A 20,115-nucleotide genomic window follows, 5' to 3' on the forward strand; every position below is an offset into this window, starting at 1 on the left:
CTCTTCTTCTTTTTTCTTCTGGACATATTAGTAGTGGTTAATATTAATACAAGCAATAATTTTGACTTGTAATGTCTTTGGGATGTCACCACGTTGTAAAACACTTTTATCCCACAACGACATGACATGCATTAGTCAGAGTTCAAAAACTACCTCTGTTATCTCTGGCCTATTGCTGCCACCGCTGTCCCAGAGGGTTTGATCCCTGCAGTGACACGCATCTCAGGAGGGGCCTGACAGGAGACCCCACAGGATTATCCAAACAATGCTAAAACTGGGACATAAGGATTAGCTTTGGCCCTGTAATCCCCAATGGAGTTCCCACCACTGCTGTCACCAACCCCCAAAAACCTCAAAGGCTCCTGCATTTACACATAGAGGGTTTGAAGATTTTGGGTACTAGTTTGGATACTCATGACTCTGTGGATAATAAATGGTCACCGGGCATGTGACATGTAGTTATACAGTAATGGTACGTGTCCACAGGATCCGTCATTTCCATGCTTCCCATTCATTGTTCATGCAAGCAGCTGCGTAATGCATTCTGGTCAAGTCAGGTTGCATTTTTGCCATTGCATTTCGTTGCTCCTCACTTGAATAAAGTTGAGGTGTAGGCTACTTTATTCAAATCAGGTGTATTCAGCATGACCGGCTCTAGAAACTCCCGAAAAAGCATAAAAACGAATTGTTGTCGATCGATTTCTCGTTGAAAATATTTGCAGAAATACATTTCAATTAACTATTTTCATTGGATAGGAGAAAGTTTCCAAACGAGGCGCCATGTCGCTACATTTTGTAATCCCATGGATGGCGTTCGTCCAATGGAGTGTAGCCAGAAAATGTTAGCGTGGTTGTAGGAGGGTGTATTGTCTGTCGGTCAAGCACGCAATGCCAGGAGGCAGAGCGACCTCTACCATCCAAAAACACCCCTGTGGACACTAACAATAATTACTTTGGATGAAGTTTAACATTTTGCCATAAATATTTGTAAAATTTATTTCATGGCAACCTGAAGATGAAAACCTAACATAGCCCTCACCCTAACCCATTTTTAAATGTGCTTATTTTCTTTCTCTTTTTATCTCTTTCCTCTCATCTAAAAATGTTGATGTGTCTGTGCCTCTTTGAACTTCTGCAGTGATAAAAAAAACAAACTGAAATGGTAAAACAGAAACTCAGGGTTACCACTCCAGGGCCCAGAGACCAATGGTTTACCCTCCCGGCTAACATCTGCTATACAAGATGCTGGATTTTCTTTCATTCCTACTCTTGATTCCAAAACATTCAATTTCCTGTCTATCAAATTCTACCACAGTGCTGTGAATTGAACATTCAACATCCATCATTGTTTCATGTGTCTTGTTTCCAGGATCACCACCACCGCTGCTTGTATGATGGACCTGAGAAGGTATCCACTGGATGAGCAAAACTGCACGCTGGAAATAGAGAGTTGTGAGTAATCCCTTTCGTTCTTCATTGGTTAGTCTCTTCTGTCATTTATTGATATGTCTTTCTTGTCAGAGTAAGTGTCTGTACCCTTACACACTGGCATAGCCTCCGCTTTGTTCAGTCAGCTGTCAGAAAGTATGTGTGACAGGGCCCGCGCTGGGCCCTAACAATTTATGTTCTACAGTAGTACAAGGATTTACCCAGAATTTTAATATTTTCAACCTAATCCTGCCCATCCAATTTACTGTATTTCCCTTGGCAAAAGTGAAAGCATTCTTTCCCTCCTAAATATACCGGCAGCTGAGTTTGCTCCTGGAAAGAAAATATTCCATTTGTTCAGCCGTTCTTATTGCACAAAAATTGGTTCCAAGAAGAATTGTATTTTCCCACCACACTGGCAGACAGTGGGGATTTAGGTAAAATAGATTTAATCAGCCTCCGCTGTATTTTGATCCATTTCATCACAGTTTGGTGTGGATGATCCATTACTAACACCCATAGGACTGTTGTGTGTAATGTGCGCTGTCCGTGGTGCTGTAGTGATAAATATTGCTAACGCTGTCCACTGCTGACAAGAACGTGCGAGCAGTACATCATAAGCGGTGTCCTAGGATTGCTGTGGCACCTTCCATTTAACCACAGTGCACGATCTGATGTTGCCATGCTGATGTCATAATGAATGTTGCTCAAGGGTCATCTTTGAAACTGACCAATCATGTTGTAATGTCATAGCTTTGAAACTCGTGGGAAAAAGACCAGGAAAATACACACACGGGAGAAGTTGCCCTTTCAAACGTGTTTAATGTAGTAGATTTTAAAACCTGTTTTCCTAAACCTAACCGAGTATTTTAGTTCCCTTAACCCAACCAAACAGTGACAGAAAACTGCAGAGAAAAGGACAATAAAAAAGTGAGCTCAGTGTAAAAAGAGCAGTATAATGTTATGCTCCAAACAGGATACAAACCCTGGTCTCCTGAATTATAGTTCTATACTTAACCTGCTCAGCGACAATGGCTTAATCATGATAATAACACCAACACGGCAATATCAGATGTACAAATCTCAATCTGCTGTAGGAGAAAACGATTCTTTGGCTGTCAGCGTTTCTTGATTGGACACAATAAAGTTTATCATCCAGGAAAGTTGTCTTTAGTCTCACCCAAGAAAATAGAAATGCAAACATGCCCATAGGATAGAAAGAAAAAAAATCACATTAATGGAGCATCAGTAAGTTGACAGAACAGTCAGTACATTTATACCCATGGTCTACAGTTTGTTTCTTTGTCAGGGGTGTCCTGTAGTGCTTTCACATTTGGTACGATCGTTTCATTCTGTTCCAGAGTATGAACCGTACTCGAGACCACCTTTTGCGAGATGTATTATTACCAGTGTTGTTAAAAGCAACAAAAAGTCATACTTGAGTAAAAGTAAAGATATATGTAGTTCTTGAGTAAGATAGTACTTGAGTAAAAGTCTTAAAGTATCTGATATTAAAAGTACTTAAGTATCAAAAGTACAAGTAAAAGTAAATTATACACACGTTTACATTTAGTATAAACTGTATACTATGGGTCGACCGATTATCAGAATCTATTTTGGTTTTTTTTGTTTTTTTTATCTGATTGTTGTTAAAATAATTATAAAAAATCACTTTGGCTCCGATGCAGCCTGTAATCAGTAAAGTAACTGTAGTAGTAGTAGTGATAGAATTAGTAGTAGTAGTTGTTGTTGTATAGGCTGTTGTTAGTTTAGTGAAGTACAGTTTGGTAAAAGTGACCCAAAAGCACTTGAGTAAAAGTAAATCTGCACCGTGTAATCCTCAAAGTAACTAAAGTTATCAAATAAATGTAGTGGAGTAATAAGTACAATATTTGCCTCCAACATGTAGTGGAGTGGAAGTAACTATAATAATCACTATTATTCCTTTCACTATGTTTCTCGACATTACTTCTATAATGTCTTTTATCTTCAGAACTTCACTGTAAGACATGCCCCAACACAGCTGACAGGACTGATGCAAAAAAAAGAAACAATACAAAAAACCTAACCAGCTCAGTTGCTGCCACATCAGAGGAGTAATGAAAGCAGCAGTGAGGTAGAAGGGGTGAACTCGCCATTAATTTACCACCATGGAGAAAATGAAAGTTGTTTTCAAGCCAAGAGGATTAAACTTGCAGATGCTTAGTCAGAGCTCAACTGAATAACTGTAAATGCATCTGAATGTAGCTGCCATACAGAGACGGGGCTGAAGGGCGTCACGATCAATTGTGCAAGTGAGCTGGAAGGCCTGCAGCTGGTGATGGTGTACAAAGGGAAATAGAGCATAAGGAGCGAAGCAGGCGGTTTAAGAGTTTTTGTGAACTCGAGATTGCACAGTTAAAATAAACACTGACGTTTTTGCCTGATACTACCAGCAGTGTTCTTGTAGTAACAGTACCTGCTTTGAGAATTTTCACAATCCCATTGTTGTTATAAAGATACTACCTCCGTGATCGCCTTCACCAGCGATTTTCTCTCCTCTGAATGGAACTGTCTGGATGCAAGGCTAATGATGCACACAGCTCCATATCCACTTTACAAAATGTGCTGGACCCAGACACAGGCCATTTGTCCAGCAGCCTGCTGAGTGTGTGAGAGTGTGTTTACAGGAATGCATGAAGGCTCTATTGTACAATAGTCAGCTAATGGACTAGAATGTGTTTTGCTTGGTGCATGATGTGCACATAAGGCTCTCCAACTGTACCGCATATTGCATATTGCATTCCTTTTAAAAACTAGTTTGTTGATAGCAAATATTGAATCAAAACACACACTCTGTCTATCATTAATAGCAAATACGGAGGCCATCTGGGCTCCAGATAGTTAGGTTGGCAGGAGATATATTTTAAAAAATAGAAAACTTCCCTCAGAGAGGGATGTGAAATCAAGCTGTGGTGGATAAGTGGGAAAGAGATGTGGAGTGGGAGGAAAAACATTCTCGTGTGTGAGCTGTTCACAGCTGTCCAATTAAACTTGTTTTCCAACAGGTTTGACAAGGTGACCCCAGGCCAGCTTCCCCTGCTCCTTTACAGATGACAGTCGTTAGTCGGCATCAGAGCTACTTATCAAATCTCCACTAAAGACACAACATCACTGCCCTTTTCATCTACCCAGTCTGTTCGTCCCTGACACTTTTCAGCACGGTAGTTTTTCCAGTGGCAAAGGGTGCCGCTTGTCTTTAACCCCCTCAAGAACCTGAGATTAGTCACCACTGCCCCCGGTGACCTGCTGACATTACAGGCCTGTGACAAGATGTTCCTCAGGTCTCTAAAATAAGAAACATGGATTTGGCAAACACTACATGTTTGGCGAAGCCTAGGTGATATTTATTCTTACTGATTTCCCGAAAGATATAAATCTTTTAACGCTTTCAGTTTGAGGTGGGATGCAGGCATGGTGACAGTGTCAGGAATTCCTAGATAAAGGGTTAGTTTTCCCAAATCCAGAAAGGGGTTTATGGCAAGGCACAATCGTTTGACACATATTTAAATATTAAATCAAAAAAGAAAAAAAATCTGAGGCACTCTTCTGGCAAAAAGGTTAAAAAGGCTTTATTCAGGATGGCTATTTCATGCTGAGTTGCAACCCACGCAAAAAAAAAAACAACCAGCCTTCTTCACAGAGAGCTTTGAATTCTTCTCTTTCTTGAACGTCTGTGTTTTCTACCAGAGAGCACCATGTTCACATTTTTTGTGAGCTTCGGAGCACTCTAGACTTTTTCATTTTCAATGTTCAAATCTTTCTAGAATGTTTAATTTATATTCTGAGGCCGACACCTGAACAAATGTCCCTTCACAGATAAGTAAAAAGAACAATGAATTCAGTGTGTTTCTTGCTTGTGATACGTTTTAAAAAATCTGAAAGTGAAAATGTCCAAAAATCGGTGTCCCTATATCTGACTTCAATATTATTCTAGGTGATATGTCTGTAATGAGATATATTAACAGGAATTTCAATAAATATACTTCACAAATTATGTTTTCACAGTGCAAGAACAAATTGTTATCTCCCTAAAAATAGAAAGAAATATTCCTCCTGGGTTGACAGTCTCTTCTAGCTAGCTAACAAATGTTATGTGTTACAAAGTAAGTTAAATAACATTTACAGCCATTTTCAAACCACAGTGTAAACTTTAATAGTAATACAAACATGTATTTATTTCAAGTATTAAATGATGAGATAATTCCATTTAAAAGATACAGCCATGCATGAAATAATGAGAAATTAATATAGGTCATTTTTGACATCCACCCCACAGCCCCGGGAACTGTGCTGTCACTTCTGTTGTCAACTCTCTGCGTCACTCTCAACACCACAACGCTAATCTTTGACTCATGGTGACGTGTGAACCTGGTCATAGTCATGTCACCTCCATAAAGGAGAGAGGTCTCTGCAATGGCAGTGACCACTGTTATTTTTATCATTCATTTCTCATTCTTGAGTCAAAAATATGACACCCTAAATTTAGCATTCTTACTCATACAGAGCAAAAAAAAAAAAAAGAAAGAAGGGAAAACATTTCCCCCTGCTCGTCTGGAGTTAAAACCCTTGTGCCTCATTTTCTTATTCTTAAATTTAGAAACACCGCTGCTGCACATAAGGTCACAGACCAGGGAGAAATTAGAAAAGCACTGGAACAGTAATGTGCTCGTACTATCATTGACAGGATGACCTTCACGCTGACACTATAAGACTGTCCACTTGTCATCTATAGCTTCTTAAGAGCAAAAACGGCCTAATAAGACCTAATTGGGAAAACGCCTCTGGTACAACCATGGGACGTGTCGCTGCGAGTGTTACCTCATACTGTGCAGGGTCCATTTTAAACCACTTGTTTGAACATAGGTCAGGGTTAGACGGTAGGCAGAATGATTGAAGGAGACATTTTGCTGTTTATAAAGGCCTCACAACGCAGCTGGTCACGAGCACCCCAAACACACATCATTCTCTGTTAATTTGTTGACAGGCTTATTCCCACCAAGTTTAACACACACTGACTAGGGAGCAGTAATTGCAGCTATGTGTGCGCTTGCATTGCCTAGATGTGGGTGTTAAATAAGTTAGGTTCTCTCTTTTATTTCAAGAGTTGAGGGCCTCCCGGAGCAGCAGTATGAATGGGTTCTCTGCTGGTTTGGACTGTCTTAGATCCAGTGTTGCCTTCAGTGACTCCACTTATGCTTCCATCCCTCTTTTTTTGCCACTCTGTGTTTGGCCCTTCCTTTCTCTTCAAATTTTCTCTCTGTTGGCTTCTTTCCAGTAAGTGTTATTGCTCCAACATTTCCCAATATCCTTGGTATTGAGCCACCGAGTGACGCCTGTGATTTAATGTGCTTTGACAGGTTGAATATAGCGTCCAAGAACTTTCATTTATGGATTAGGCTTTCAACCCTTTCAGCTGACCTTTTCTAATTGGTTTAAATTAAATTGCTGACCCTGGTTTAATTAGCAACTTTTAATCACGTAATAACAAGCTGTTTCACCGCGGCGGTTGCTGCATCGGCAGGGTTCAGGGATGGTGTCGACGTATTGTTTTCAAATCTGTGGGCAAGTTAGCAATAATCTTTGAATGAAACGTCAGGTTACACCTTCAAAATAAAGGCTCTGTGGTCAAGTAGCAATGTTAGGAAATATACAATGTCCGCTTATTGTAATATAAGCTGACATTGTCTGCTTAGACAAAATAAAGTGTAATGACATACATTACATATTACGCATTTTGGAATGATACGTGATGTCACTATAGAAACATACGTAACATGAGTTACATCATTTACATATGTTCACTTACTTACATACAATAATTAAAACAAATTGCTCTTCACTCCTTGTCACAAACTGGAAGGGAACCCCCGTCTCCAGAGGAGAAAGTCCTATGAACAACCCACCCAACCTTCTCTCAGCTGTTTTTCGCTCTTCATAGTACTACACTATCAGAATCAGAATCAGAATCAGAATTCCTTTATTTGTCCCACACATGGGGAAATTCCTTAGTCACAGCAGCCAAAGGACAGTATCACACTTAAACAATAATAAAAAGTAAAAAATAAACAATATAATAAGAGATAAGAGATAAGAAGCTCTATAGCTCACTTCATGAAGTGATGCTACAGGGGTACCTACAGCTTTATACCTCAAAGCATACGGCTACTGACCAGGCCGCTGGATGTGACACACTGGGAGTAAGAACGGCCTGGCTCGTCATTTATAGCATGTTTGAAATTAATGAGAGTGAAGGGAAGAGAAAAGTAGAAAACCTCATTCTTACAGCGGTCGGGATGGAGAGGTGTAAATGATTCATTCTGGATAGCCCAGAGAGTTTTCCCACCCTGCCTGTGACTGATGCTTTGGTGGATTCACAAATTGCTTTCCCATATTTTGGGTTGCAAGAATAATGAATAAAGAATGAGAAAGATTAACAAATAATTCTATAAACACTGTGTGATCTAATGCCTGGCTGACACTGGGGACTGCAGTTTGTTGCGTTCCCTTACAACCATCAACTTTGGTTCATTTTGATCATGACTAATCGTAACCAAGTAGTTTTAGTTAGCAAAAATAAACCAAACCTTTACTACAGAGGTGTTCAAACTTGCAAACCCACATATAAATTAATATGGGTCAATTTAGAGGATGCTGCAACCTCATTTAAAGAGCTGTACGCGTTGTTTGGCAGAGGAAAACTTAACGGGGATGTTGTAGGAAGCAGCAGGAGTCTATACAAAGAGGTGGCATTTATCAAAGAGAAAGTAAGGAAACTGAGGGAACAAACAGGTCCTGGCAAGTTTAATAAAAATAGCTTAAGCTGAAGAAAAAAAAAACACAACAAACAAAGCTCAGCAAGCTGCCACCTGCTCCCCCACCACTGACTGGTGACAGGCATTTTATCTTCTCAGCCTCACTTAACTGGAACCTACCACCTGCTCAGGTAACCACAGGGATTTCTCAGTCACCGCTGACATCACTATTTACTTACGGGCACGCACTTACATCCATGAGTGCACCGACTTTAAAAGAAAGTCGTTTTACTGCAGAGCAATTTTACCACTCATCCTACAACTTAAAGAGTCCCTGTGGGGTTTTCTTGTAAACAGACATAAGTTACATATACGGGACGTGTTGCTCACCAAAGTGCATCAAGCTTTCCTATCTGTAACGTGTCTAATGCTTTTCCTTTCTCATAAAACACTTGCAAAGCTGATTTTTCTATGTATTTTGAATTCAGCATTATTTACATCCATGTTTACCAGCTTGCAGTCTTCCTCTTACCTGTCTTTGATCGCACAATGCTGCACATCTTGGTCTGTTACCACCTCTTGTATGTAAGTGGAATAGTGGGAAACCATTAGTGTGCACCTGGTGTTGAGTGCATGCATGGATGTTTTTCCGTCCGCGTGCAAGTGCTCAAGACAAGCAAAAACCAACACGTAGTCATACCTTAACGACTGGATAGCTCAACTGCAAGTGACAACATTACATTACTGTAGCGTGCCAGTGACAGGCGTACCAAAGGCACTTCAACTACTTAGTTAGGTTTAGGAAAACATCATGGTTTGACTTGAAATAACTATGTTACATAAATTACTCCAGTAACAAACGTACCTACGTTACATACAAAGCTTCAGTTATGTAATGAACATGATGTCATTTAACTATTTTAGTATGGTATAATAACTCACTGTTGACTGTTGCTTTCCCACTGGATAACAGCGGTTTCTTGGGTGAACGTCCTGCGCTTATTTGACCCATCCCCAACCTCCTCCCTATGCAGACTTCTCACATCCACTTCACTTGACTTCCTCCTTTGCTGCCGTAATAATTACTATGGCCACAAGAGGTCACCACCTAACAAAATGCAATTCTGAAATTAGCTGATTTTAATGGTCAACCTATTTGGTCATTTTTCAGATGAGGATGACCTGAACAAAATGGGAACCTTCTCATAGCAAAATAGCTGTCTAGCACTACTGGAGGTCAAAAACTCCCCAGTGAACCGTCTAACAGTATTGATGATACAAAACCGATTTCACAAACCTAAATACCGATGTCAAATGTGGCTAATGACAACACCACAGTAAAGGTGGTCCCTTCAATAAATCATAACAGGGTTTAATAAGACCTGAGGTATGCATTTATGTTTCAAGATATGTCCTGGACTTAAACACAGCCAAGACAATGACATACAACACAGGGAAAGGCCAGAGTATGGAAAGAGAAATTCTAAGTCTAGTCGAAGAAAATCTCACTGCTTGCTCCCGGTTTATCATCCGGCGAGAGCATCGAGACTGTGTGTTGACTCTCCGCTCATAACTCAACTTTGAGTTAGCTTATCTATAAACAGAGGCCATAACAAAGATAGATACAGGTGATGAAATTTACTACACTCTGGATATGAATACAATGCGTTATGAAAGGTGAGGAAAATATTGCTTCGTTCCTCAGACTGCTCTGCTGTCTGTAATGCTGCTGTGACTTCATAACAAGAAGACACTGCGGATGCTGGCTTGTTTGTATTATGAGGCAAAACTTGACTTTCATACCGCGCTACCTTAAATCTCACATTTAGCTGTATTGGATAAGGGTTGGATTTATAATGCAAGCGTGTCACCCTGCGTTTGTTTTGTTACTACTTGCTCGGCATTTCCATAATGCATGCGTAATCCAGGACTAGTAGGCCACACAAGATTTCACCTCAGTGCAAGGAAATACCATTCATTGCATTATTGAACAGGGTTTAACCCCAGATGTTCTGGGTCAATGTTACGGCAATGCAGTTTACCTTGTACAATATATACAGCGCTTTATAGTAGCTCTACCTTCGCAGGAAGTTGTAGTAGAAGATGTAAGATTGACTTCACGAGTACGGCAGCTGTGCACCTTTTCAATAAATCATAACAGGAGTAGGGTCACTCAGCCGTTAAACTCTGAATACTACCACTGATGCATTTTTTTCCCCCTGATTGGCTGTTTTAGCCTGGGCGTAGGTGTGACTGTAGATGGCTCTTTAGGAGAAATGAGGACACAATTGGATTCACTGCAACATTCCGATCCTCACAAATGCTAGAACAGATAAGGACATGCCTGTTTATTTCCGTATATGCACAGAGAGGGGAGTAAAATGCGCATTACGTCTGTTATTTCACACAGTTGCGGTGCACTCACAATGAAACTATCATTTCATTACAGCACTTCTACCGAGTAATAGTTATATTTTCTGCACCAGCGATCCACATCATATGGACAGAGCCACTTCCACTGTCTATCTCTTCTCCAGTATCTGTGCCCATCAGAGCCCATTTTTAGAAACTTGCACACATCCTCTGGGGTGTGAACGGTTTCTTACACATGGGCTTGCACAGCTTATTTATTTAACTTTATCTTCAGATGTTCTGTCCCAGTCCAGGCATGCAGTTGGCTGCAGCTCACTGTGTACCGCAAAAGTTTGAAGACGTTTTTTAATTGGACACCAGGAATAACATTAAAGTCGCTTTGAAGTGCGTGGAATCAAAAATTCATCTGAGACATATTTAAGAGTGGAGTAGCCTCCACAGCTCACAGGGGAGAAGGAGAGGAGAGGAGTGATTTGATGGTTTTTGCGTGTCCATGCAATCATGTATGTGTTATTATGTTATTATGCATGTGCCTGCCTGTGTCTGTGAACATGTGTTGTACTGATGCACCGCAAATTGTGGTCTATTAATATGCATTTAATGGAAATGCATTAGCTCCTGTGAACTCTGCCATGTTTCCCAAACCATGCATGATGAAACCTGCAAGTCTGGCTCGGTTGAACTTTTTTAGTGGACACAGTTTCAGCATGTACTCACACTCACAACCCAATCGCCAGAATAAATGTTAGCAAAGTATGTTTCTGCAAAACCACAGATAAGTTTAAACTTAATGTTTGTTTAAAAATACCCGGCCACCATGAAATCAACTGGAAATATTCCCAGATCTCCTTGAAAAAGCACCCGGTGTTGTCACCACTAAAACAGGCTGGAGATGGTCAGCCTTCGCTTAAAAAAAAATAGTCGGCCTCGGTCATCACAAAAACTGTTGGAAATCTCCCCACAGAGTTGGGACTCGTAGTAACGCCACCACCATCCGCTCCACCTCCCGACGTGAATGTCAGCTAACAAGCGTGGTACAAATGTCAACCGTGGATGAACAGTATCTGTGGTTTGTAGAAACTGCTAAAATTATATCCAACCGACTGGGCTGCACACTCGCCTTCAATATTTGTTCCTGGACTAAATGCTTTTTTGATGTTAGCCGCATGCATTCAAAATTCTCAATTTTACTGTTCATGGTGAATCAATTGTCTGCCTGTTATGACACCCTTGGAATTTAAGGTCCTGTTCTCCCCTGAGGTTTGTAAACATTGCGATCCTTAAAATTATTTTAAAAATGATTACAGGTATATGATGTTTTATAGCCCCATTCAAAAGTTTAAAAAATATCTTTGTTATTCATGATTATGTTTTGCCCAGAGCAATATCAAAGCCAGTGTTTTATCTCCCTCTAAAATCCTAACCCTAACCCTTTGCCCATTAAAACAAATCAACTGAGACATTATTTCATAAGCTTGATAAAAAGGCCGGGAGTCAGATTTGGTCAGGGAGATATGCCAGAGTCCCAGTTAAATAGCTTTAGTATTGTATTGCTATCTCCTCTGATGCTATCATGAACAATTTCATTTATTTTTGGCCTGCCAACGCTCCCAGACTTTGGAATCCATGAGAGAACTCTTTGTGCTCGCGTAAAATACATATTTTCACACTCATATTTCCTTTTTTGTCCTGAAAGGAAGAGTTTGCATCTCATGCTACTGAGGAATCAAGGAACTAATTTCCCCCCCTCATAGTTAATAGATATGCTGTGGACTAACACTGTCTTGTCTGTGATGTATTGCAGATTATGTCTTTATTTCTCTTCCATTTTTCACTTTCACTGTCGTAACTCCTTTCAGTTAATTTTATGCAGGATGGTAATCAGGACGATCTTTCTGTGCCAAACGCTGTGATGTAATAATGTCAGTATGAAAATTAAAGTGACGCAGAATTGCAAAGTCAGCCTCAATGAAGTAGAAACAATGGAGTTAAGTGACTAGACTGGGTAGCTGAACAATCAATAATATGAGGATCGGCTCGAATCATTGACTCTGATGTGAGTACGGTTAGCACAAAGGCATTCACTCCTCTTTACTGAAAGTTTGTATTCACAGGTCTGAGTGTAGCTGTTGTGTGTTTGCAGTTGCTTATGACTTAAATAATCGTGTAAAACTCACGGTAGTCACTCCTGGCAATTTGCAAATACACCCCATGGTATTAAAGTGCTGGGTGGAGCTAACAGTATATTGACCAGTTTGATCTTCTATGTGCATAAATTGTAGAGCCTCTCCTGGAAAGGCTCACCAAAATCCAAAGATGTTATACAGACACATGGAATCCAGAATGCGCATGACCAACCCAGTCGCCAGATTAAATGTTGGCAGACCAAATGTGTTTATGTTGCAACTTTATGTAACCTACAAATGTGAACCTATCAGAGGTTAACAGGAACGCTAACACGTTACACCAACAATTAATGGCAATCTGCCTGCTAGATAGAGGGAAGCTCACGAGTTGTGCAAAATGGAAGGGGTTCATCCTCGAGGGAGAACGGTTGTTGTAAATTTCATGACAAGCCACCTCACATTGTGATATATCCTGTGTACAAGCTGAAACTTGACCCTGGTGGTGGCACAAAATCATGGGGTCACCAATAAAAATGAGCTTTCAGTCTCCGGCGGTGATAAGCTGGGAGTGAACTTTAAATTTTGAATTTCAAGTAGAGGAGGTTATTCAGTCACAGTTTGATCATTTCAGAAATGTATCCGAAATTAAGTTATTCCTGTCTGCCCCTGACCTGACCTGCCTTTATTTCATCCCATCCCAGCTAATATAATTTCCTTATACTCTGCACTTAGTAGAGAAGCACTTAATCAGCTGCAGTTGGTTCAAAATGCAGTTGCCAGGCCTTTTACTGGAACTGAGAGAAGAGAACGCATTAATCTCATTTTACCATCCCTCCTTTGGCTACTTATTGCCTCTGGAATACATTTTGAGATTTCTATTGATTACGTCTTATGTGAGGTGATGATGCTGATGATGATGTGATATGACTACCAAAACTATACCATACAAATGTTTTTGAAATACCTTCGTTTTGAGAGAAAAGAAAGACAGTGCACACTAAACTCGGCTTTTGTCAAGAGGAACAAGAGATGTCAGAGTGTGAGGGTGTTGAAAGCAGCCACTGAGGAGTCTGCTTTAATAATTCAGAGCAACTAAATAGGTCACACAAGTATTAATTAAGCAGAGCAGGGTATGGGGGAGGGAGAGGAAGAAGAAGAGGGGACGTTGAGTGAAAGATAGATGGACACGGAGGAGTCGTTATGACGGAGAAATAACTGAGAGGAGAGAAGGAGAGGAGTGTAATCGAATGGAAAAAGCGGTGGGAGAAAGGGAGATAAAAATGGAACAAGTTAGAGAAGGTAAGAGGGGGAGAAAAAGGAGACCAGAGGAGGAAGGAGGTATGGTATAACGGCTCATATTGTATGCAGTAATCAATGAAACAGCGTGGGAGTTCCCCTGTAAATTGTGCTGTCAAACATGCTTTCATTCCTCATCCTGCCCGGCTCCGTCATCACCGGTATCCCACACACACACACACACTACACATAATACTCACGCAAATCAAACATGTTAATTCACTTTCTAGCTGCTAAATCTCCCCATCGTCAACATTTCAGAAGAGTAATGGCCACACGATATAAAGCAAAAAAAAGACAGTCAACTTCCACGAATGCCATCAAATAATTCACTCACGCAAACTCAACTTACATGCATACAAATCCCCGTTGCAGCAAACACGCAGCCGGAACAACTGTTGCTACCATCACGAATGATTATTATGTCGCATGTTGAGTTCCTAAAAAAAAAACAATCCAGAGTATTGTTTAATCCATCTCCCGCTGTTACCTAAAATCCAAATATTACACATGCACATCAGTTATATGATATTATATAAGACTGCTATATTCAGTTGTTTGTCTTGAGGCATCAAAATGGTATTACAAGTCTTGGCCTCTTGCCTCTCAGCTGAGCAAGTTTACACTTGGATACACTTGTCATGATGAGCTGTCAGAACTCTGAGATAATCTTGCGCTGCTAGCTTGCTGTGTGCAAAATATAGCATCCTAACTGTGTTGCAGTATGAGAGTATTAGCTTTGTGTCACAACCCCTTTGTAGGCTTCAATACTGCTTTTTTCTTTACAGCAGCCACTGTTTATTTTTATGATGGCTTCAATACTATTGAAAGTGGAATTCAAACACACATAGGTTGACATGGTAATACTAAATGCCTTTTTGCTTAGTTTTACTTCGCAAATTGCTTTTTTAAGGGGGCACCATGTAGTTTTGGAGAAGAAATTCAAACTCTTTACATGATTGATGAGGTAATAAAACAAACTGATTTTTCCATAACTGAATAAACAAGTTGTTCTCAGAGGAAAATAAGGTCCTAGAAAAACTGTTTGGAGCTGGAAAGGTGGAAAAATAAAATAAAAAATAAACAAAGTTAAACAGTAAGTTGTTTTGTCCTTTAAGGTCAGTATAAAAAGAAATCCGTCAATTAAGATCTTTCACTTCTGATTAAAACTTCTTCCCCAAAACTACATAGTGGACCTTTAAAAGTCCCATATTTTGCTTTTATTTTTGATGCTTACTTGAACACAATACTTTTAAGTTAGAAAAACACATAGTTTTTGACATAGTATCCATTGCTGCAGCACCCCTATTCAGTCTCCATCTGACTGTCTCTTAAAAGCCCTCCTCCTGCCAGTTTTACTTCCTGTCTAATGGTAAACTTTCTTGTGTGGTTAATATTTCCAACACCATCACAACCAGAATGCCACTCTAGGAAAATCAACATCATGGATAGCGGCAGCATGGATATTAACAGGGACAATTATAGCATGGATATTAGCAGGGATAGCAATAGCATAAGATCTTCTTTGGTATTGAGGAGCTACAGAGTTTATTCATGGGCAAACTGTTACCTGCACTGTACAAATAGGCCTGCTGCTACTAGACAACTTCACTGCTAAACGTTCCCTCTGCTCCGATCGACAACACCTGTGTGCTCTGATCGCAGCCACATTTTGTAACTTTGAGCACAAAATTAAGTTATTTGTCGAAAAATCTTGGGCAAACAGTGTAGTTGGTCAGTTCTCACAGGCCTTTCAACTCGACCGCCCACCGTTTTTTAATGCATCAACTCTGCTGGTGTTCTTGAACCCACGGCTATGCTGTGACCTCACAACCTTACAGAATTCCAGACGGTGCATTAGCCGGCACAGTTTCTGAATGTGGTCTGCGAGCATTTCTCTGTGGATTGAGCCTTTTTGATACTTTCACAGTACTTATATACCGCCTAGACCTTTTTTATAATCAGACAAGACATGGAAATCCCACTTTCTACAATATGGGGCTTATAATTAAGTTTCCCAATGTTTTAGCTCGGCTTTAGTTGTGAGCCGCCTTTTTAAAAACGTGCCCAAACCCCATCTGTCCCCTGTCTCTCCTCGTCTTCTCAGCCCCCTTCCTCTCCTCTCTCTGAGACAAATACTCTTCTGCCCTGAAGTCAGCAGACATGACAACTGCACCAGAGCAGACAGTAGGCAGTAGATTATGCAAGAGCCAAGTTTCATGGTCTAATGAAGATTTTCTCTTTTTTTTAACAGTACTTGTCTTGAGCTATAACTACAGAGCGCCATGTTACTCAATCATTTATCGCTCCTGCCCACTGGCCGCTTTGCTGTCCATGTCTCCACTGATTCGGCCAAAATGAGAGCAAAAGACCGAGTTGATTTGGTTCAGATTAATATTAATGGACATGCTTTGTGTCCCTTTGCAGATTTTACTGGGTTTTAGTGATGGAAGTGGATGCCAAGCTTGGTTATTCAATCATCCTTGCTCTGGGTAATTAATAATTGAGTTGCTCATGGGACAAAACATAATAAAGTTGACTCATACAGTATATATTTAGTCCATATATGAGGGGTTCCCTTAGCTGCTATGTGGAATGTTATGTCCTCAACTTTGATTTCATAATTTATAGTTTTAACAGGCTTTTTCATAATTGAGTCATTGTCAGGAATACAGTACCAAGACATCGTGTGCCTTAGTCATGGGAACCTCAGAAGTAGATGCTGAGGTGCACTTAAAGAAGGCATGGAGCTGGTGTGGAGCTGCCAAGTGGCCCACTACAAACTGTGGGTGTACGGGACAACTGAATGTGAACTGTGTGAGAACTTATGAACAAAGGTTTTACAAAAAATCACAGTCACCACCAAACTTTTCTCCACAGCGTTTTTGGGCTTATGTCATGCATCAGTCAAGAGCATGCGAGTAGATATGCATATAAAATAATGATAATTGTAATAATAATAGTCTGCTGGTACTGATACTTTTCAAAGCACAAAGAAAATTTTGAACCACTCAGAGTAACTATAATTTTGTATTTTCTGTTAGTTTTAGTTTTATTTCATTTTCAATTTTTGTTTTGGTGGGTTGAAAACCTTGGAATCACTCACATAATGCCAGATTCCATTCATACAAACCAGTTTTGCACGTCTGTGAATATGCAGGATGCAAGTAGAAGTAGCAAACAAGAAAATGTATTCACACTGTAAATGCATATAGACAAAATGTAAGTATGATGAAAGAGTCATCGTTCTTTGTGGATAACCTCATTTTTTTGACTAAAGACCAATTAATGATGCACAATGCAAACATGATCAAGTGCCAAGTGATGAATTAACTGGACTGCACGGGCTCCAGATGGGACATGATTATGAACATATATACAGACCATTAACAATCCTCAGTAATTCCTGTTCTCTGTGCCCTGTGTCAGATGGTTACACTACAGATGACATTGAGTTCTACTGGCGAGGAGGAGACAATGCTGTGACGGGGGTGGACAAGATCGAGCTGCCGCAGTTCTCCATTGTGGATCATAAGCTCATCTCCAAGAACGTCGTCTTCTCCACAGGTAATGGCACCGAACGGGCTGAAATTCATGAATCACACAGTCATAAAAGAGAGCAATTAATGCTTTGAGTTAGTTGAGTGTACAGGCTCAAGCACCAGCACGACACAATGCAATCCAGTATCATCAGATCTAAAAATAAAGTGTACGTTAAAGCATGTATTTTTGTTCACACACGCACACTTAACTTTTATTATGTTGCCTTTATTTCCATTAAAACAAGCCTTTTAATTATTTTCTGTCTCTTAGGGGTTATTACATTTCATTATCATTATGCCGCTGCAAAGAGGGCAAAATATTGACTCATTTCATTGTTTGCACTTAATGACATGAAAATAGCATCCGCTCATTTCCAGCAAATGCAAAATGTTATGTAAATGTACGAACCTGCAAACAAACCTTCGAATGAAACGCCGTCCTGTGAGACAGAAGACACCATGACTTATTTAACAGCAATAAACAAAAAGAATGCTGTCTGATGCAATGAAATATTCATCTCCTCTGCATCTTCATATTCATGAATATGTCATCCAGGCAAGCAAATGTAAGCGGGACATGCTGAATGTAGTTTCCTGGCTACTGTATTGATTGAGAGCAGGACATTAATGCAACAAAGAGCGTAGAGGCTCCAGCCAATGAGAGCGCTCGTTCTGTCTGCAGGGGTCACACAATCCACACAACCCCATTCATACCAGAATTCTTCCTGATGAATGCACGGTGTTTGTATGCGTGTGTTTGTGTTTGTTGTCCATTAACATGCAAGTCTACTCAAGTGCGTCCCTGCAGTGCGCCTTATTTTATTACAGAGATATGTGAGACGGGGGGGGGATTCCCTTATAACGTGCTGCCTATTGTGATTTGGATGGAGCGACCTGGGGGTCACTCACAGATGCAAACGTCAGCAGAAGCGCCCCGGGCATTTATCCAATACAAGTGTCATGTTTTACTCCAAGGATGCACAATGTCATTGTTGTTCTTATGAATAATAAATATTCGGCGCTCCACCTCAGTCCAGTCATTTTCCAAGCCAAGTCGTTTCCCTCTCTTCATGAAGAAATAATTCAGTGGTTCTCTCCGCGGCTCGTGCTCGCTGTAGCTAACTGAAACAGTAGATCTAAGTGGTGAAATGCCAAGAGGAGCTGCGGCTGGTGGATTGTTGGTGCTTTCATTAAACAGGCCTAATCTTCCTCCCTCGCCCCTCATCTGTTACTTCATGACTTTCCAATAATACACTGTATATTTGCAGTGTGTTCTAGCTCTTCAGTTGTAATGCGACACAAACCAAAATACAACCAAGTCCCTGAGGAGAGAAATATGTGAGCTGATAAAATTTGCCCTGCCGTGGGCTTATTTCAAATAGAGCAGAGATAAGCAAAAAATAAATAAATAAATAAATAAGGGGAGTGGGGGGTTCAACAGACAAACCATCAAACCTCTTGCACCAACACTTTAGAACAGGTAATTCTGGAGAGCGCTGATGCTCCAGTTCAGCAGAGATAACAAAAAATATGAGCTTTTTAAGAGAGACTATACGGGTCTGAGTGGTCCACACCCCAGCTGCTTTATATTCTGATGATTTACAGAATGGAGGCGCATATGTTGATAAAAGCTTGCTGATAAAAATTGCTGAAGGAGTGCAGTCTACATTATAGGATACCATCAGAAATCAGACGTGATTGTAGCGCTGAAGTCACTGATTTACCTGTCAACCTGAAGAACACAACAACAAAATTAAACGTCAATAATGAAATGAATAATCAGTCAGTTGTTTTGGTCATTTACTGGCTCGCTTTTCTGAACTTATTTCTATTCGCCTGGACACATCGGGTAATTTGAAACTCAGGCTCTGGGAAACTATACTGTGGATATCTGTGGAATTCATTGATTAACCAAAATATGTTCTTATGATTTCTGAGGCTTCTTACAGGAAAACCTTTTGATTGCAATTTTTAAAATAATAAATGTTTATATTCAGTAGTAAAGGAAGAGGAAGTGTTGTTATCCTGCCTCAAAAAAGGACCACGCTGGAGGTTTACACATTGTTTTTCCTTTTATGTACATGATTTATAGAAGCACAAAATTTCTGACTTCAACACCAGAACCTGGCATCCTTACCCCATTTCCACCAACAGTCATATAAGGCTGATTTTTAATCACCAAAACAAACCTTAAAAAGTATGATTTAACATCTAAATGTTGGATCCTGGATACCTGGCAGCTGCAGCAAATATTGTGGAAATACATCACCTAAGACTTGCTATTTTTTCTTCCCCTGTCCCGTCTCTGCAGGTGCTTACCCTCGTCTGTCCCTGAGTTTTAAGCTGAAGAGAAACATCGGGTACTTCATCCTGCAGACGTACATGCCTTCTATACTTATCACCATCCTCTCCTGGGTCTCTTTCTGGATCAACTATGACGCCTCTGCTGCCAGAGTGGCTCTAGGTGAGACTGGCGATACAAATATATACAGATAGGCAGGGCAGGGCGGGACACTTAGAAGGAGATTGCACTGGCACTGAAATAGACTGACCGGG

General features: G+C 40.3%; 1 protein-coding gene across 3 annotated transcripts in view; it reads left to right on the forward strand.

Annotated features, from left to right (window-relative positions):
- LOC141007170 (gamma-aminobutyric acid receptor subunit beta-2) overlaps positions 1-20,115 on the forward strand; it is a 66,155-nt gene that overhangs the window by 41,522 nt on the left and 4,518 nt on the right. For all 3 annotated transcript variants that reach the window (XM_073479521.1, XM_073479522.1, XM_073479523.1), the window contains exons 5-7: positions 1,370-1,452; positions 17,447-17,584; positions 19,871-20,023. In XM_073479521.1, the coding sequence (XP_073335622.1) occupies positions 1,370-1,452; positions 17,447-17,584; positions 19,871-20,023 (374 nt within the window). The remainder of the gene's footprint in view (positions 1-1,369; positions 1,453-17,446; positions 17,585-19,870; positions 20,024-20,115) is intronic.

The sequence above is a fragment of the Pagrus major genome, chromosome 13, assembly GCF_040436345.1.
Source record: "Pagrus major chromosome 13, Pma_NU_1.0".
In the NCBI taxonomy this organism is placed as follows: Eukaryota; Metazoa; Chordata; class Actinopteri; order Spariformes; family Sparidae; genus Pagrus; species Pagrus major.